This window comes from Corvus brachyrhynchos, unplaced genomic scaffold (assembly GCF_000691975.1).
Source record: "Corvus brachyrhynchos isolate BGI_N302 unplaced genomic scaffold, ASM69197v1 scaffold32, whole genome shotgun sequence".
In the NCBI taxonomy this organism is placed as follows: domain Eukaryota; kingdom Metazoa; phylum Chordata; class Aves; order Passeriformes; family Corvidae; genus Corvus; species Corvus brachyrhynchos.
Genome location: NW_008237919.1, coordinates 15089589 through 15111344, shown reverse-complemented (window position 1 = coordinate 15111344; position 21756 = coordinate 15089589). Strand labels below are relative to the sequence as shown.

Here is a 21756-nt window from a genome sequence, read left to right as displayed (position 1 = left end):
ATGATCCAAAACTGCCAAATAATGTCCTTTAGTGATCACCAACTCCATACTGAGGAGTCATCTTAACCTGTATGTTTCATAATCACTTGTATCAGATTAGCTTTTTCTTGAGTTAAGCTTCATGTACCATAAATGTGGAACAGCAGAGTTGACAAGAAAGCCTATCCTCTTATTTCCTAATCAAAGCATAAGTCATGACAAGAGCAGTGACAGAACAGGCTATCTCCAAGACTTGAAGGAAATTTGGGCTGGAAGTGACCTACCACAAATTACTAAGGTACATACCCGAAGCTAATCTGGTAGTCTTTAAAAGCGGATTGCACAACAAGATTAAGAATCAGAAACAAAAGGGGAATACTGATTAAAGCTTGCTCTCACAAAAAAAAGGAACACCAATTTACCCTAAAAAGCATGCAACACTACAGATGTCTACTAATTTTGTTTGATTGTATTTAGAGACAGGACTACAATAGCAGTTACCAACGTCAGCAAAGCTGCATTATGATGACACAGTATAATTCTTCTTATTGAGAGATTTTAATCACAAATATTAGACAGTAACTAAAAGTAAAAAAACCCAAAACCCTAAACAAATTATTAACATCCCCATTAAAAAATACAAGGAGCCATAATAAAAACTGCAGTAGCTGGGAAAATGGGACATTACAACTTCTTTGATATGTGGATCATAGAATCAATTCATTGTAGTAGCTTCTTGAAAGTTGCCTCAGTAATTGTGTAGAACTGCTGCAATCTTTACACACTGTATCACTTCATGCCAAAAACCAACTCTTTCTTAAATGGAAATGACATTACTCTGAAACAGTCTGATTTAAAATCATAGCCAAGTTGACATTCAATGTGCTGTTTAAAAACAGTAAAGTACAGGAACAGAGTATACAACAGAAGAGAATAAGCACGTTAACGCTTCTGATTGAAGCTGGCTTATGAAATTCCCACAAGCAAAAAACACTAATTAATATTTTGCCTTCGAAACCTAATGTGCAAAGGTGGTTAAAATCTACTGCCACAGCAGCAGCCCAGGCATTTGGCTCCTACACGTAAGAAAGGTGCTGACTTCTTCTAATGTTTTTTGGTGGATGAAGAAGCAGCTGGTAAATACGCTTGTATTTCAGAATATATATATATATATACAATAACATTGAAAAATGGAAAATATAACACAGATGTCCAGTTCAAAATTTCCAAGTAATAGACAAAAGATCAGCCAATATTTATTGAAACCCATTAAATGGCTCAAACAGTTAAATTCCTAGCTGAGAAAAATATGATTGCATGACTTCTGGGACACTTGGAAAACACGTCATTTGAAAATGTGTCTAGAAAAGTATGTGTTTACCAATTAAAGAAAAAGCTTGGAAGTTGCAGCAGATAAATTAAATAGCAGAGAGTAATCAATCACAGTGCTAAAATGATAGATGACAACTAAACTGAAGCCCCAGGGAACTAAACTACAGAGCCATTTTGCAAAATTAGGCTGCATTAACTAACATACCTCAAAGCAGTACAGAATCTAAATCCATGTCAGAGATGTCACATCAAAAAACACAAAGCTGTGTCTGTAATACAGGAATGATAAAAAAAAGAAAAATGAAGTTTTGAGGCACAAAATTTTGTAAGCATATGAGCCATAGAGAATAGACTCCTCTGAATAGTCTTGACATGATAACCAAAAGAGAGGCAATGTAAACAACCTTTACATTATGCAAATGCTACTATATAATTTACCAGAAATTCATACTTTCACTATGTGAGGAAGAAAAAACAGAGTGAAACTAATTTAGGGGAAGACCTCATTAAAGACTTAAGGTAGTGGAAACACTCCAATGAACAATTTTATCCAAGCCTGCAGTATATGCACATGAATTTTAATTTTAAAACCTGTGACAAAATAGCAAAAACAAGGAATGAAGGTACTTCCATGCTGCTTCTAGATTACTTCATGAAAGATTGAAATCATAATGCAAGGGAAGGTTATTGTGATTAGTACAGAAGATGCAGGAACCACAGGCTCATTTCTTTTTGAATACTCCTAAATTCAACTTTTACACAACTGACCGTTCCAAAACAAAAAACCCCCTCATTTAACTACTTCATCTCTGGTACATTACCTACCTCTAGATATAATATGGTAAATGGTAAAATATAAAACACAGTAGCTTTTGAAATAGATATTAGGGCAAACAAGGGGAATGTTGCATGCTCATGGGCTAATGGTAAGTCTAACATGAATTTAGTTCTTCTACACATAATGGAGTCAAACTGCCCATACAGTAGTTTTCAGCAGGCTAAGCCTCCTCTCATCTGCTCACAGCAGAGTCTGGATTTTGGCTATCCCTCTTCTGTACTAGCACTTTGCTTTGCAATCTCCTAATTTATGTCACGTTACCTGAACTTGCCTTTATTAAACAAGAGTAACAAAAAATCCTGTTATTAACCAGTCACCAATTATTCGCCACTTCCTTGATAAACCAAAGTTTGTGGCAGATGAAATCTGATTTCTGCTGACTATGTGAGGACAATGGACCTTTTTTAGAACACACGTTGCAAGATTTTTTCCCTGTTCCACAAAGGATATCTGTAATCCTTTACAATATCAAAGACAAATTACAAAGGCCCTTGCACTTAAAATAAAGTTGAGAACACATAAAACCCACAAAACATACTATACATTGTGAATTTTATTTTATCCTTTTTAAAATAAGAACAATATTAACTGTAATTTTATTTTCTCCTTATTGGGGAATCCAATTTTTTTTTGCCTCTCAGCACTGGATATTTTAAACTTTAGATTTTAATTTACGTTGAAGGAAAAAATCTATTCTAAAACAACTTCACAATCCAATTTATCAATCCCAGTGTCAGAAGAATGACTGGTTACTTCGTTTATGAATATTATGAATAACACAGTTCTCAAGGGTGTTGTTAGAAGTCCAACAGATACCATACCTGAACTTCCCTCCATGGGTCAATGTATAGCCTGATCAAGCTGGTAGCATTGATTCTCACTGATGATGGATGAGAGGTAAGAGTAATTTTATTTCTGTTTCATTATTCTAATTTCCCATGTATATTCCAACGAGAGTGTTAAATAAATTTCACATTACGAATGTTAAATAAAAACTACAGTTTCATTTTTGCAATTATATATTCATTATATGTTAGATCATTTGTAGTTTATAATCATAATACCACAACTAATAAAACTAACTGATGGATACTATGAAAAGGTTCTGTCAACCTACTCTGCCAGCAGAAGAGAGAATTTGTATGTGAAGGAGTACCAATAATAGTTGATCATTTTTTCTCACTATACACAAATAAATCCATGCTATTTTGAAACCGAAGCCTCTGAGTTCTGGCCACTTGACACAGAAACACAAATGGGGAGAAGACCTTCCAGCATCTGCAGCAGTGACATTTATTTTCTACAAGCAGGTCTATAACAACTTGTGGATTTTTTGTATACAAGTATCAGTTGAATTTTACAAACTGCTTGGAATTGCTAATATTTATTCATGTAACTATCAGTCATCTGCTGCCAAAACTTCAGATCCAGAGGGAGTAAAGCATAATTGATTAGGTTGAAGGTATCCCATGCATTAAATAACAACTCCCAAAGTTCCACTGTATCCTTCCACACATCAAAAAAAATGGCAAGAGCTGACCCGTATTACACCATGCTGCAACCTTTGGTGAATTCCTTACATATAGGCATAGGGCATTATTCTGTGCATTATGACCCAACAGCAGCAATAATGCTCTTACTCTACAGAATATCTATTTGATACTAGAAATAGCAAGCTCAAAATTTGCCCAAGATCAGAAACATTCCGCAGTGCAGCTCTGCCAAGAGTAAGAGGAGATGGCCCTGTGTGGGAGATCTGAGCAGAAAATATGAAGTTCAAGCAGATTGACTGTGTGGCAAAAAATTGAAAGATAAAGGGTAAAAAGAGGTGTGATAGCATATAGGGAATATAAACCACAGGAATCATACAGGAAAGAAGAGAAAATGAAAGGCAAGTATGACTGACAGAAGGAGAAATGGAAAAATCAAAGGACTAGATAAACAGGAGTTTTGAGAAGTTTTTTCAGAATATTTTTTTCTAATGGTTCTAATGTATCATTTGCTATATATGTAGAAGATGCCTACTGGTAACATAGTTTAGTACAAATAACCACACAAGATTCACAAACAAGCATTGTGCTGTTCTTGGATTCAGTGAAATGCCACACATTTCCTTTCATGTTAAAACCCATCATCAAACTCGGATGCCCAGAGATATAATGGGTATTTTTTTGCTATTGAGGTTTACACACATTCTTTTCCAATAAAGAGTGTTATTTTTATTACTTATCAAGAAGTAGTCAAGATTTATTTCTATTCAAAACTAGCCTGTTCCATATGCCAGTTTGGCTAAGTGAATAGGGATTTCATATACGACAATAAAATTCTTTACCTTGTACTACCAAATGTATATTCCAAAAGCAGAATTGTGCTAAAGAACACCTATTCTCTGCACATTACTTACCGTCCACAATCATCTACCACAAAAAAGGCAGGCTTTGTTGGCACCTAGCACAGAGGAACTGTTTTACTGGAACTGTTAATAGAAATGTGTTCACACATGTTCACCTGCCTTGGTTCTCAGAACATACTGCCACCTGTTGATACCCAAGCAATGTGGTACACCTGTATAATCAGCTACAGTTCCCAGGGCGTATTGCTTTGGACTGGCAGGGAAAGCAGTGTCTGTGCTCTACTTTGTCATGACTAGTACTTCACCAGCAGCCTAAGACTTTTTTCTAGGGACAATGTCAATAATATCACCCACAACGCACACATGGCTCATTTTCTTGTCTCAGCAAGTGCTCTTAACTTCTTGATGTTTTACAATGCTGTAGTTGTCAAAGGCCAGTGCAGCCATGCACTGTAATTGGTTGCACTGTGCAGTGAACAGCACAGCTATGACCAGGGCGGGTCAGAACAAGTAGTCAGTGATTAGGTGGCTAACACAAACCCATAAAAGTCTTTTGCTCCTACACCGACCCAGCAGGATCTGACTACAGTGATAAATCTGTTTTTCTGCAAAATTTTGTGTGTGAGCAAATGTTGGTGTAATACTGTTTTTATCTTGGTACTGTCTATTATAATTTCTATTGCAATGTATTTCTACTGAGATGAAAAAGGCAATATTCTCAGTATGGGCAGCAATGAAGACACTTTGCTGTGGGCCTCTTACCTGAGATGGTTATAGGATTCTAGGTTATAGAAGTCTACCCTTGTGAAATGAAACTAAGTTGGATAAAAGGCAGAAATGTTCACGGCACTAATTTCTTACACTTGTGAGAAGAACTGCACATATTTTAAAAAGGAAGTGCAAGTAGTGTTTATCTTCAGAGTACGTAATTTGGTCACTTACTGTTCAGAGTAGAGAATGTGTGCTTAACTCTCTTCTCTTTGTTTATTCAGGACTCCACGCTTCTGTAAGAAAAACAAACACATGCATTTATCACCTATTTAAAGTTAACTATCTAGTTTCCTTTGTGCCATAGAAGGTTGCCATTTTCAGATTTAGTTTTGGCTTACTCCAATATTTAAAACCCTGGGCTTTTGTGAAAGCACCCAGAAGAGAAAATTCACATCACTCCTTTTCCTTAAAAAACAGTTTCCAGTCTTAGGTACTACAACAGCAGCAGAGATGAGAAATCCACAGGTTCAGGGAACAAATCTCTCTTGAAAACTCAGCCTAATGCAGGGTATCTTAATTTCATCTGGGCACCTGCAGCTTTCCCCAGTTCCAGGAAGGTGACAGGCTTTCACATCTCTGAGGCTGGCAATCCTCTGGTCAAAATCAAATTCTCATAGCGTATTAGATCTTGGCTGAATCACCCCATTAGACTGAGGAGTGAAGGAAGAAAGAACATATGCCTCCAGTGACAGCCACAGCCTTCCTCACCACTTTTGGAGGAGAGTGGAACATGCTGCAGAGCGGTGTTTGATGCCTCACTCCTGTTTCATGCAGAAAATTTGTATGGTAAAAACTGAACACAGCACACCAGCTGCTTTAGTCTTTCTTGGCCAGTTTACAGGCATTGCAACAGAGGTAAGTTTTAAGGCAGCATTTGAAGGAACACAGCATACTGTGCCTTTGCAGATTTTACTGTTAGCAATTTTCATTAATAAAGGCTGCTTGAGAGAAGGGAGAAAATTGGGACTGCTGGGCAATAAGGGTTACAATAAGGGCAACATTGATGTGAAAGAGCAAGCACAATCAAGCTGTGAAGGCATTAATTATGAAGATGACCAATTTGGAAGCAGTTAAAAAATAGAGCCAAATACATAGTTACCAAGACAGACAAACGTATTTTTAATTTTACATCAACATGTAAATGAAATTTTTGTGATCTAAAACTGTCATACTACAGCACACCAACACTTACTCTGGTCTTTAAAAAAAGGCAAATCATGATTCCATCCACCATCTCACTCTAAGATACCATCTTTCATGACTCAAATAATAGAGGACTCAAACCATAACTAATTATAAAAACTGATTTTCCCTTCTTTTTTAGTAAGAAATTAGTATTTCTTTCTGTATCGTTCTGTCAATATTTCTGATATACCAGAAATCACTCATTTGTATGGGAATCTACTGAAGAAACCCGTTAAGCAACAATTAACAACTGTTTGGAGCTGAGGGCTATATAATCCATGAGTCAGAAGCATACACTATTATGATGTTATTAAGTTTAAAACTTTTTTGAACCTTAGGGATCAGCTCTTCTATCTAACAGCCCATTTTGTTATGTCCAAGACATCAGTGAGGAGCTGAACACTTGAATGATGCAAGGTTAGCGGGACAACGATTTGAAATCTTGTTCCAAAGGGTTTAGAATAATTCAGATGCTGGTGTAAAACACAGCTGATTTCATTCCACAGTTTGTAACTCATATCAAATGTCAACTCATGTCAATAGCCTTAGCACACCTTACCTCACTTGGTGCTCTGTATTAGTTGTATAAAATCTTCTGGTACAGACCTAATCTGAACTACTGTACTCAAATATCTATTGAACGGGTTCAACTGAAACCTTGCCTCTTGCTGTCAAGTCAAGTCTTCCCAAACTGAGGGATTTGAAATTCAGACACACTCAAAAAGAGGGTTCAATAAAAAAAAATCCTCTAATCTCCACCTTCTCCTGGGGTTCAGAGCCAGGGTTTTGGTTCAGGTCCCTGTGTATATTTGGCATTTGAGCAGAGGTAGCTGCAAGTGCCTTAGAGAAATTAACACCCAGAGTCACACCTGCTCTGTGGTACACTGTCTCAATCTTCCCCTGTTTCTCTAAGCTGTCTGTGTCAAGCTGAGTCATATTATTACTGAGCCTTTCAGGAGACTCACTATTCCTTCTGCTGCAAAGACAGAAAATGGAAAAGAAAGACAAACGTCTACTCTAGTACTAATTGTAAATAACTGGATAAAAATACAGGTTATGCACTAGAGAAGCAAATTTAAGTGAAACTGAGTAAGTGCAGTGTTGCATTAAGTGCAAACAGAGACAGCCTGCTTGCTCCTTTGAGGGTGATAGTCTGAGTTTCCAAAAGATATGAAAAATGGAATGCACATCTAAAATAAGTAAGTAAAAACTAATCAATAAAATTCAACAGTTTTCCAGGAGACTAAATACCGTCACTCTTTGCAAAGATTTTCACAGCTAAAATATAAGGAGACAAACTGGAAAGATTTGCATTTGTAGAGAAAGATTAAAATTTTTAATAAGAAATTCAACTGTATTTCTATCACTTACTATTAAACACAGGCTATTTTTTATTAGATTATATTAGAAGATTAATTCATTCACCCTTGGTTATGGACTCCTGTGGGTCTTCAGTGCAGGGCATCCCCTGCAGTGACAACTGTATTTCCAGAGCTACAAATAGCATCTGTCATACTGCTAGTATCTTCCAAGGCTCCGTTTTCATTTCAATACTATTTGCAAGGGAAGACATTTCCTAATGAAACCATTGGAAATATCAACAGAAGCAGATTTTGATATGTGTGAATACATCTTGTAATATCCCTTTGAAGTGTAATCTATATTTAACAAATATAATCTACAGAAGATACTTTAGGCATTTAGTTTTAGGCTAAGTACTCATTTAAATGATCTGCAACTTTTACTTCAGTTAGCATACAGATATGGAAAAGTAAGCAAACAAAGCCTTTTTTCACTTATTCTAAACTCTCTGATCCCAGTCACCTTTATGGTAACCAATTATGGAAATAATCCCATCAAACTGGGGCAGGATTGGAGCTCTAAAATAAAACCAGTTCAGTCAACATCACTGATTTTAAGATTATACATGCATATATGCTCACAAAATGAAACCCTACTCTGCTGTAAGGAAGGCATTCTTTGCAATTTTTCTCAGGAAGCTCTTGTTTAACTCATACAGAAATAGAGTGGATTTACATTTATTACAGGTGACAAAGAACATTTTTAGCATCACAGAATCATGAAAAAATAAGCCCCTTCTATTAGATGTTTCACTATTCATTGTGAACTGTGATACAAAAGATGAAAGGGAAGTTGCATGGTAAATAAAAGATTTCTCAAGATATCTTAGGCCATCTGCAGTTTCTTTATTCCATTACTATTTTTAATGCCAGGAACAACTATGTGATCTTTTACAAACTCCATGAAGAAACACTTTTTGTCTGTTTAGGATTATGGGCTAAACACTCATTAGTAGAGCATATGGCAGTTATTTGAGTATTATTCTTCTTTCGCTTCTTTCAAAGACTGAGGAATAATTTTGCAAACCGAATCTCTATACTCTGGAGTAATAAAGAGCTGCTAATATATCATCGTTATGGCCCAGTGACAGTTCCAGAGCACAACTGGACAACATTTTTGTCATGAAGGAATAAAAGCTCCAGAAATCAGTTTCAGGAGGGTTTTGGTTTTGACAGAGCTGAAACTTAGCCCAGATTTGCTCACTTTATTGATTGTCTTTCAAACCTGAGGACACCCACTTATGTGGCATATCTAGGAGGTAGTGAATAAACTATTTCGAAATTTTGTGTGGCAAAATGAAAAAAATATAAACTAAAACTCAAAAAAAGCAGCTAGTGTTTAGCCTACTGAATTTAGCAGCACATCCTCAAAACACAAGCCCAGTAGTCTTAGAACTGAAAATGGGAATTTCAAATTTTATTCTCTGCTTTAGAATTATTTATGAGAGAAAAGCAGATTAATTGAAAGTGGAAGTTATACAGTATTATGAATAGACTGACATCCTGTAAAACATAGAACTGACATCTGGAAAAATGAGGCTAGCATTTGATTATGAAGTTTAAATTAGCTAATAACCAGTACAGAGTCTGGATAATTTCTAGTTGAATAATGTGCAACAAATTAAATGTATTTTGAAAAAAATGCAGTTGTGGGCATTTATTAATCATTTCACAGATCGAAACAGAAATTGTCATACATTATGAACTTTACAGTCCTTAATCATATGTATATTCCACTATTTTATGGACTTAATTTGCTCAGCATCAACTTTTGCTGTGAGTAACACTGATTTTGTTGAAACCTCAAATAAGTCACAGAACAGATCTGAGGATTACTTTAGAAGGGATTTAAAGCACACACTGTGAATCTCTATACAAGCACCACTTAAAACACTATCCGTTCAGGCCCAGATGGATTGCTATGGCAACAGAATCCCAAAAACCAGGTTTGTAAGTAACAAAAATGTAAATTATTGATGAACTCAGAGTTGTCTCTCTTGGACACCCTCCTATTCAAATACCAATCCGTATGGTTAGAATACAAAGAAATGGTTGATATGCAATTTCCCCAGCCCAGTGAGCACTAATCCCAAAGGATTTCATTAAATCTTTTGGCTTAAATTTTCATTCTTGGAACAGCAGTCAGCAAGCAGGGATTACATTAAAACAGGCACTATTGAGGTCATTACTGACCGAATTCAGGCCTGTAATATAACAAAACAGGAACTAATTTTAAATATACCTCCACCCTCCCCCCGCCAAAAAATATCACTGCTCGAAGTTACTATCTATTTGATGACAGCACTTTTTCCACTCACATCACAACCCTTCCTCCTTGCCTACAGGCAATTATGTAGAACGGTACTAAAGAGGAAAAAACAATAAACATATTATTTGTTAAAGAGGTACACATCTCATGGTAGAGGTGACTGTGCGTAAGCAACTGAGTTGCAGAACAGTGATTGTAAGGAGGCTCCACAGCCTTTGATATTCTGTAAATCAAAACCCAGAATAAAAACTTCTCCAGCAAATGAGCAAACCAGAAGAGAAAAAGTAATTATTGGCATTTTTATTGCAAATTTCATGAACAGTCTGATAAGGGAACAAACAGTGGTAGGAAAGCCAAGCACTACTGGAAAGCCTCTCAGACTTTATACAGAATGTGATTAACACAGTGAGTGTCACACAAAAATAGACCCATCAGTTCTCAAATTCTGGACTGCAACAGTCCAGCTGTTTTAAAAGAAACAGTGGTTTTAAAAAAAACCCCAACAGTTCTCAGGTGTGTGCCTGTCATTAGGTGTCACCATACAGAGAAGAGAAATGGCAAACTCCTGACTGTAAGAGTTTGTTACCAGATCCAGTGTCCACTCAAAACTAGAAGGAAAAACCAGGACAGGGGTAAGTTTGTGGAGATGGGTAAATATGGAGGGATGCTTTTGCTAATAGAAAGGAAACAACTATTAAAACAGGAAATAAAAGAGATAACCCAAGGCACAGAACTATTTCCTAAAACAAGGGAGAAATTTAGAGCAATAGAATGAAAAGAAGATAGTGGCTGTACCACACACTTCCTGGTGGGGCAGGAGAAATTCTCCCATCCTCACTCATACAGATGAGCATTTATTCAACACAGTACCTAGAGTACCTATTTAGGAGAGCTGTCATTTAAACAGCCATTTAAGTTCAGAGATATTAACTAGATTGCAAGCCTTTTTTAGGTCTCGACATACAATAATTAAGTACTTCAGAATACTGTTTACCAGAATGCACTAGTAGAGACAAAAACAGTATTCAGAGCCTGCATTCTCAGCCCATTCAGTCTGTGGCTTGGCCTCTCCCACCCCATGACTCATATATTTTAAAGATGAACAGTTTTCAGCTCTACAGGTTTCTCTACTTAGCAAAGGACCCTACTCATTGCGGAATTTGTCTCTGGGAGCCCCTTTTTTCAACACCAGCAAATGAAGCTGCTTTTTCAGCCTCTGGTCATTTGTATTGAGGTACCTGCTTCCTAATGTTCATACTGTAACTGTGAGTTCCTCAGAATTTCAGTTCTCAGCAGAACCAGGTATTTCAACTCCTGACTAGCTTTTTCTTGCTATTACCACACACCTCCACGAGACATACTGTGTTTCTGTTACACACAATTCACACACAGGCAAGAGCAGCTCCTAACTCTCAATAAGTGCCAGCTGCTTTTCAAATGTCCCTGCATTGCTCTCCCAGTTGCATGATGCTTCTCACATTCTCAAATTCTCTTTCTCCTACCAGCACTGCCCAGAACATGCCTTGTTACCCTCTTTGGTTCTCAGTCCTGGTGGATTTAGATCTCTTGTTGCCCATCAAAGGCCTTTTTCAGCTTCAGCTTTATCCTTACACTTGGCTTGATGTTAGAAGAGCCATCCACTCTGATAATTCCATCAACCACACCTAGGTCAGCATCATAACTTCACGATCAATAAACAATCATATGAATCAGTAGGCACTACAAGATTCTCTTTTCAAGAAAGAAAATACATTAATGGTGATGACAGGGTCAGTGACAATACAGTCACGAATGGGTATGTGAATCATCTTGAGATGTCATAAGAATCTAGTGTGGCCAAAGGAGTATCAGAATTTGGGGCAGCAATAGACTTTCCCCCCTCCAGTAGCTATCCAGGACAAAATATATGTCTCTTCTTCTACTAACGCTTATTTCACTGTGAAGCTACTGTAGTCCTGCTGTACAAATGGGATGGCAGATGTGCCAAAAATACAGAGACATACCAAATGTGGCACAGACTTCCAGGAAATCTTTGCGCATTACAGACCATTAAAGTAGGTAAGTTGGACATGTAGACGTGTTCACACTGGTTACGGACACTTCAACCACTTTGCTATATCTGCCATGTAGTAACTGTGGAGCTGCTCCAGGATGACTCTTCCCAGGGCATATTCCCCATTCCCACTTTGTTATTGCTGGGTATGTCAGACATTTTCTTAAAAAGAGTAGAATTTTCAAACTTTACATGCAACTTACATTTTTCCAATTTCAAATATGGACATGTGAGAATACTACTAACGTTTATTAGCAATAAAAAGCCCTAAAAACTTCATACATCAGAGTGAAACTTCATTTTCCTAAGTGAAAGTTTTCAAGACTTCAGCTGAAACAAACAGCATTCCATCAAATTTAATAGGAATTGCCATTGACATGTCATTCCATCAAATTTAATTCCAAATATTTTCAGGCTTTTCTAGACAATAAGATGTAGAACTAAAATTATTTTCTGAGTCATTTTAGAAAAGAAGAAATACAGGTCTCCATGAGTTGCTTCATAACACTGTTTAGACTAGGATCACATGAAATTTTAAGAAAATAGTTCCTAGCAAAAATCGGTTTCAGATGTGATATTTAGGTTGCTTGTTACAGTTATAGACCAAGACTTTTTTTGGAAGCACAATGGAGGTTTTTAATCAGTCTTCTAAATCCTACCTAGAAAGATAACATATCTTTACATTAGTAGATACTCAGCTGCATTCCAGTGTTTGGTGATTCAAAATCTAATAGCTTTTATGACAGGACGAAAGAACCTGCTGCAATATCCACTGCAGGAAGTGATTATATGTTACATAAAGCTGCTGATCTTTGTGTGCTGGTGTGAGGTGTTTTATTTATTTATTTATCAATTCTGCTTTACAAAAATCTACTAATGTGGGTAAGCAATTCACCCGTAAAATCTGATAGAGAGTGTCAACACCTCAGCAAATTAAGCAACATAATCTATGGGTGAGTTGTTCCAATAGCCTTTCTATATAACCCTAAAGAGACCTACAGCAGCAACAACTTCAATACTTCTTGTCCATTTAAATGCATCCTTTCAAAGATAAAATTTTCTCTTTATCTAAAAAGTTAAGCTGACTTACTCTGTGGTTCATCTGGATATGTACACAAAATGTACAGAGATGTTAATTCACCACTGGTGTAATGTCAGCCCACATTTTCTATCCCATATAGTAAGTTTTACTCATGGCACTGTTTTCATTCTCCTAATGGAAATTATTAAAAAAATTTTTGAATGTCTACAAAGTCTATATACAGACAAAATCAAGTTACTGCCTACCCCCTCCTGTACTAATTCAAGAAGTAATAGCCTACATGTTGCTCAGATTTCTGGTAAGCAGCAAAACAAATCCTATAAAGACAGGCATATCACTTTCTGAACTTGGTACCCTTGATTTCTCACATTAATTTTAATGTTACTTGTTCTGCACCCACCATGCAACAAGCCCTTTTGCTCCACAACAACTGCTCTCTGCTCCTTTCACCTTTTTATAACTATCTCGGGGCTTCATATCCAAAGACTACTATTTTTAACCTTCATGTGCAATTTCCCTACTCTCATGGTCACAGTCAGATTTTCCTTTTTGTTGAACTACATTTTGAACTAATAAGGGAATGAAAAGACACCAACTTAAACAAAGATTTTTTTGTTTGCTTGTTTACAAGAAAAGATGATATTCTGTACCTTTCTGTGCTCAACAGGAGCAAAGAATGAAACACTAAAATTAATAATGAAACTGGACAGCACTTACCCCTTGCACTGGTACTAGGCTTATTAATAATAGGATCACTAAATAAAGGAAACATACATGAAGATTTTAAATGCTTATTTTCAGTTACAACAAGTAATATTTCATTACCAAAAAATGTTTCTAATCACTCTTCTATGTTTAGCATTAAAATAACTTCATTGTAACACCAAAGGAGCAAGCAAACAGTTATACCAACATCGGTGGAAATACTTTACAACCTTATGGATAGGTGATGAGGATGACAAAATCATGAGCGATGAGTTAAAAATAAAAAAATGTTTTTAGCCTTCTAATTATTTATGTTAAAAAAATAACTGTGGTATTTCTGTCTTCGATATATTTATGACAAGAATGGATTAGTATTATGAGACTGTTTTATAAACATCACAAAGTCTGTTGGAAAAACAAATTCATCTTATACCATGTCCTCTGCCTTCCTCAGCATTTTATTCCTCAGAATATTAAACCTCCTTACAGTCAGTAAAAAAACCCAAACTTGATCAATTGTTAAAAATTGTGTCCTTCTTATTTAGTACTGTCCAGAACATTATTTTCTCGGTGACTGTCATTGTGGCAGATAGGGGTGTCTCCTGGAAGGGGCTGTATGTAGCACCCCTACAAGATGCACTCACCAGTATTACCAGTCCTCAAGTACAAGTAATAGGCTGACCAGTTAATAGATCTTTCTGGTTCTTCAGCATTTTAACTTTTGCCTAGACATAGAGGCCAACAAATAAACTAAACCAAACAAAAGAATAGCAGACAGATGCACTGCATGGGTATAAAATAGGTGAATGCCAAGAACACTGCAAACTGGAGTTTCTTGTCAGGCTACAACTTGCTGAAGAAATGTAAAACCTACATGACAAGAGTGAATATTGAGTCCCATAAAACAACAGCCTGTGAAAAGTACTAGGTGGGCATGTAAATGGCTGCAGCTGCAAGTGCTACCTTGATTCTCAGAAGCTGCACAGCCAACTCAGCAGCAATTGCACAGCTCAGTAGGAATGTCTCATATTCCTGAGATAAATGGTTGTCAGCCTGGCTAGCTGTACAAGGGAGAGAATTTGGTCACCAGAGCTCTTAATCGAGTGCAGGTGTCTCAGTGTAGTGCGTCTAAACCATGCTACTTACCACAGTTAGTGGCAAATAATAACATCCTACCTGGCCACCTTGGTTTTCTCCCCTGCTCAACTAACTGGCTAGGGCTGGTATCTACAATAAAGTTCATCTCCACACTTACAGAAGCACAGTGAAAGTTTTAACTAGCCTATAGATGCTGGTATTTGGGTCTAAAATCATAATTATATAACATCATCTAGAGATATAATTTCTGTATCGTAAAGCATTTCTTTACACAGTATGTGTGCACATGCCTGACAAATGTATCTAATTTTGCAATACTAGAGATGACCTGAAGTATCATGACTTTTTTCCATCTTGAAACTACAAGCAGAAACCGAGAGACTGGGCCATTCAGGCAGCCCTTTTAATCACAGGTGTCACTCTGGGCTGCGACAGAAGAGCTTAACTGCCAATCCTTGCAGATTACATGCAAAGATGTTATTAAAAAAAGCAGGATAAAAGAAAAGTGGTGGTTTTTCCAGTCTACATAACAGGTATAAAAGGAAGCAACAAGTCCACATTCAGCAAATCTGACAGCCTAATCAAAAAGTAGCACATCAGACATGGCAGTGTTGATGTACAGATGGCTAGGAACATTAAAAGAGGTAGTTACCATTATTGTTCCTTACGTATTTGAGTAAAGAAAAGACATCATGATATTGTATTTGCCTATAAAGTCAACTTCCTCAGCCAGACATTGCCAGAACGAATCTAATGGAAACATCTATTTAGTGAAAATCAAATAATTACCTTGTAATTACCATCTCATGTGTCACATTTAATGTTAGCATCTCTGAATCAAGGAAAATTCAAAAAAAGGTCTATTTGAAATCCTTAAAAAAACCATATGGCAAATATTTTAATTGGGCTACTTTTGCTAATGAAGCTAAGTATTCCACATAGCAATATTTCTCCTTCTTTGTAGAGCCAAATGTTAACATAAACCACCCTTTAATTTAATCTTCCTATCCATCTTGAGGAAACCTGTTTAATTTTTGATTATTAGATTCTCTTAAATACAGCTTATTTGGACCAAACTTCAGCCACTTCATAAAAACTACTGATTTGCACTCAAATAGCACACTGAAGCAGTCTGAAGGGAAAAACCATTTGTTCTGTCTCAACTGATGTATAGCCTAATTTTCTGAGATTCTTTCATTGCAATTTGCAAACACATTAGCTAAGACTATAAAACAAAAGCAATCTGTACTACCCATGGCCCAGAAGAAGCAGAGAGTTAGAAAACATAACAAATGTCTGAATCATCTTGAGGCAGGGACATACTCTACATCAACACAAAACATCATTATCCAAAATGTGCCTCATCTATTTTTCTGGCAAAGCAAACCTGGCCATGGAACACCTAATACTGAGTACAGTCTTAAAACAAGCTGTATTAGACTTTTAAGAAAGGGCCTAGAGAAGGCAAGCACCTTGGACTAATTCAGGGAAGCAAAACTGCAGTTAGGTTTTGAGACTTCTAGTCCTTTTGTCCAGTTCCTGCCATTCCACCCTCAATTCTGTAGTCACTCTAGCCACTCTACAGTCACTCTTCCCAAAAGAGGGAAGCTACTTTACACTGACACGCTGAAATTCTCTACAGAATAATCCAATGCAGAATCTAGCAGGTGCTGCTGAACACATTTCATTATTACTACTTTTTAAACACAGCAGATGTAAAGGAATACATTGTGGGCAGGAAGGGGAATGTAAGTGTAGCTTTGATAAAGAGCCAGATGAGAGCATAATTGCGTTCACAGATAGGAAGAGACAGCATAACAGACACTGCTACACAGAATGATTGTTACAGCATCTCTCAGCATGGATTTTAAACAAATCAAGAAAACACCACATGATGTATCAAACTTCATTTCAGCATCTGGCAAAAAGGAAATATCTGCTAAAGATCATCTCATTCAAGAAAGCCCTTAATATGAGTTTCTGTAAAAAGAGAACTTGAAATTGCCTGTCAACAAATCAGCAGATGCCCTTTCTGAAGCTGACAGGTGCTTTTTGGCATTATTGTAATGACAATAAATACTTCATTGCACAGGGTAGAATCAATTGCTTTAATCAATTTCTACTATCACTTATGAAGTATGCAGACAATTTTCTAATCCATGCTTTGCAGTGACATTAAATATGCAAGTTCAGCATACTCAGGCAAAGCTGACTGTTAGTATAATTTCCTTTTGACAAATATCAGCATTTTGCCTATAAGGCTACAGTCCTGTCTCAAAAATAACTGAAGCATGGGCCCTCAAGCAAAATTAATTCTCCTAAAATACAGTAACACAATCCACAGCAGTGTCAGTCTTCAGCAGAGCTCTATGATACATAAAGATTTTAGGATGCAATGTGAAATACTGGTTTATGAACAGAACAACCTGACAGCTTAAAACAGGAACATCATGGATTCATTCAGGTAAATCAATAAATCCAACGTCTCTGTCAACTATTTTCTTTCTTAAAGCTCTGTGTTCATATATCAGAAAATTCAGGAGATTACAAAACAGTAAGAGTAGGAGAGAGGAGAAAGTAACAAAGAAATCAAATATCTCCTCCTCTGGCCCTTCTTTCATTTGTTCCTTCCTGATATGTTTTCTCCTCTCCTTCTCCACCTTCTTCTTAAACTAAAATGGGCATCTAACAGAGCTGATAGCTGCCATTCTTTGCATCTAAATCTTTCCTTTGAGCACACAGTAAAAAACTGTCTTGAAGTACTTTTATTCTGAATCTAGCTACACTCCTAAGAATAGGTAAAAAAAAAGAAGCCAAGAGATTAAATTACCCTAACTGCAAAGCAATTCTTGCTGACAAAAAATCCAGATCTACTGTCTTGTAATTTGTCCAGTGCTCTCTCAAAAATGTGAGTTTGCTATGAGATATAACAACAGAAACAGACCAATGTGATTTTTGGTCTTACAGCTGTCATCCTTGATGCCTATTAAAGATAGTACCCCTATCTTAGCCTGTTGAAAAATAAACCTGATTTCATTTTCAGCTTTGCAAATATGAACAGTAAATCATAGGAAAAGATCACTGAACATGTTAAGAAAAGGAAAGAGGATCCTTAAAAGGTAGATTTTGAAGAAACGTGCTAGGCAGTCAGATACTGTTAAAAAAAAAAAAACCAGCTGAAGAGAATGGGAAGTATCTGAAAGACTGAAGACTGGACAGTATTTGGCACATGACCAGCACTGTAAGCAAGCATAACAGGACAGAACAGGGAAAGAAAGCACTGGCTAGATACCAAAAGACCCTTGTATTTTAAGGGAAATAGTAAAGTTCAGCTATGTTTGAAACTCAAACCTGGACCAGGAAAAGCACAATAAAGTAGGTAGCTGAAATCATCTTACATTAGTTGAGCTGAAGACTATTTGAACTAAATATTTATCTTCTTGTTTCCACCTTTCCCCTCAGTGAACACCATGCTATTATTGTGGAGGTGAGTGGAATTAGTGGAGCTAATAAAGGGTTAGAAGTCAAGAACTCTAGAGCTGTAACTCTGGATTGGTCTCCGACTTGCTCTGGGTACAGTGTTTACGTCACTGTTCATTTTCTCTACTAATAAAGCAGAGACAATAACATACAACTCATGAAGGATCTTGCAGGATTGAAGTGCGCAGTATTTTGCATGAAAGCTGACAGTTTTAGGTTTCCTGCAGTACTTGAACAGATCAGCCTCTAGGGACTGGGCCTTATCTTACGTCTATAAAAATGTTAACCACAGTAGGAGAGAATCAAGACAACCCTGAGTGTTTTTAAAATTTTACCTTTGCATTACTAAACTGTTTGCCACGGCAACTGAATGTTTGCACTTGTGAGACTTTGCTTGATTTCCAGATTTATACTGCAGGTAAGTTTTATACTACAGCTGAAGTCTTCCCTCAGCCGTAACAACTAAGATTGTTTTTCTAAGGCATTATAAACAGAAAAAAAAGCACCACTCTCTTAATTTCCTTCACTGTTTTGTTTAAAATAATTCTTTGAAGCGACAAGTGCCTCTTACTATTCATCTGTAGAGGGCTCATCACATTTGACTCCCTGGGAAGGGTGGTATTACAAAGAAACAACATGTCTCATAATACATTTAATGTGGTTCAGTAGCCACTGCTAATAACACTACATTTATCCTACTAAATCCCAAAGTATTGTCTTTTCACCAGCATAGGAATTACTCAGCCAAAACTGAAATATGATCTTAAATGGAGCAGTTTAAACAAAGATGAAGGGCCAGAGGACTGTAAGACCATTAACAGTATTTTCTGGATTGTTTAAATGTAACAAAGTAAATTCAGCAACAAGTCTAAATTCTTCACTGTTCCATGTTTTCCCCTCACAATGAATTTCTTGCTGGTTTTTTTTCCTTGTTGCACTCACTGTGTTACATAATTAAAATACTAAGATAAGGAATTTTTATGTTTTGTAGCCCTAAATGAAACCACACTACCTTATATGTAACTACCCATCTGTAGACATGTATGCCTTTGTCAAGCTGTATCCACTGACACATATATTCCCTCTTTATCTATCCAGCTTCCCCAAAAATCAAGCTCCAACTCTATTGCATATAGCTGTTCTGCATTTATTTGAGAATTTTTGGTTACAAACTACAGCAAACCAAACAAGAACTAACTGGATTAAGTTCAAAGCCATGCTTATGTCAGACATGAATTATATTCTTTATATGATTAAAAGACTGAGACAGAAATATTTACTTTAGATAACAAGGTGCAGTCAGACCAGTAGGAGCATAAAACAAACAACACATTAAAAATGTAATTATTTTAGTTCCTGAATATATACAAACATATAGCATTTAAAATATGTCATGTGACATTACATAAAAAAATTTCAAAGGATCACCTATAACAGATCACCCATATCTAGATACCGGGCTAGAGAGTCTTGAATTACACAAGGGAAGATGTGAGATGATCCCAATTTAGATACCTCCCTGGTAGCAGTAAAGAGATTTATAACACTCTGTGCAAAAGCAGGGAGGTCTCTGACACCCAGGCTGTGTAAAAACCTTCTGTTAGGTCAGTGTACCGTTCTGAAATGGCAACAAACACTACAGAATGTACAGCACAAGAATGACAAAGGAAGATGGTGTGCTCCAGCCTGGATACAGCACACAGAGACTGAGTTAGAGAGATACTTTAACAGGGTTCTTTGTTTTTATTCTGCCCAGACACCTCCTGAAGTCTTAAAAAAGTAACTAAAATAGATATTGAAAGCTACTGTAATTGATAGTGATAATTACTTTGGTAGGAGGCAAAAGACTGCACAGTACATGAACATCTCTTTTGCAAGTCTGCTAAGTATATTGATTTAGCATATTCTGTACCATAAGCCTGTTTATTAAATAGAGCACTTTACTTAGACTAGTCTTCCAAACATCAGTAGAAAACTTGGTGTCTGAGTCTTCTGATTTTACGTAGTTAATATAAACAATATCTACTTGTTCTTTTCCACTCAGAATGAAATGCCTAACTCATTTCATATAACAAAGAAGCCAGAAGCCAATTAAATTATCATCTGTCATTTATTGACTAGGCATAAAAAGTACATTTGGAGGCAATACTATGCAGAGAAACACGAGTCAGAACTACTCAGCCTTGGATACCACATAGCACAGTTTTCTGCCTGAAGATAGCAGAAAGCCCTGCACTGGAGATGGCAGTCCCACTAAACCTATCATGGATATTGGGATTTCCCCTTGAAGCAGGGTGGCTAAGGGCATGTACCACCCAAAGATAAAAAAGGCAAGACAAAACAGAGTCAGGTTTGGCTGGGCCAAGAGCCTTGCAGGAAGGTTTTCAACCTCTGTGGGCTCCAGGGATAATGCTGAGCTGGTCAGATTGCTGGCTTTAGCTGGTCCTCAATATTGACTGAAGACTGACCTAGCCTGAAATTTTTTAGTAGAGTATGGAAAAAAACTTCTCCCTGAGAACTAAAGTAGTAGGATTACTACAAAAAGTAGAGGATCTGACTTTTTTTTTTTTTTTTGGATGGGACAATATAATTCATCTGCCTGCTTAGTTCAGCCTACCTTCTTTAAAACAAAGCCAAAATTCTCTGTAATGTTACAATTTCCTTTATAACCAAGCCTAAGACATCAATACTGCTTTGAAATGATAAAGAATGAAATGAGAAAGTCCCAGGGTGTCCAATACTTATCAAGGAACTGTATCACAACAAGGAAATTAATTTCCCCAGAACATGGAAGATATCACCCTAGGCACCAACTTCAGTGCTCCACAATCACAGACAACCCCGGAAAAACCCTTAGGCTGGAACGGCCTTGAATGGCACACTGCCAAGACAGTAAGTTGCAGAACACACCACCCTACTCTGAAACACCCTGATGTTTTTCATGCAAGGAGTCTAAATCTCTAAGTCACTGCAAGGACGCAGGAGAGCTCAAAAACACCCAAATGTCTTTAGGTTTTGCAACGACAAAAGAATCTGTTAGTCGAAAATACCCAGAGCCTCGCATGGCGGGCCAGGACTTTTCTACTTTTTTTACTACATGTGGGATGGAAGGGAAAATGGAGCTGTTTATATTAGCTTTGCCCTTCTACAGTGATCATGTAACTTTTGTGAGTTTTTATACAGCTAACTGGAAAACAGAGGGATCAGGTCGCTTCACCATTTTCTACCATGGGTCAGTAAAGCCAGTCTGTGCAGTTTTCATTTGGCGTAACACTGCATCCCAAAACCTC

General features: G+C 36.9%; 1 protein-coding gene across 5 annotated transcripts in view; it reads right to left on the bottom strand.

The window, feature by feature from the left end:
* SYT1 (synaptotagmin 1) overlaps nt 1-21756 on the bottom strand; it is a 264394-nt gene that overhangs the window by 210376 nt on the left and 32262 nt on the right. For 4 of the 5 annotated variants that reach the window (XM_008632832.2, XM_017733283.1, XM_017733284.1 and 1 more), the window contains exon 3: nt 5445-5506. The exons of the other annotated variant lie outside the window; for it this stretch is intronic. Coding sequence is in view for 1 of the 4 variants with exons in the window: in XM_017733287.1 (XP_017588776.1) it covers nt 5445 (1 nt within the window). In the remaining 3 variants the exon portion in view is untranslated. The remainder of the gene's footprint in view (nt 1-5444; nt 5507-21756) is intronic. 5 annotated transcript variants of the gene reach the window in all.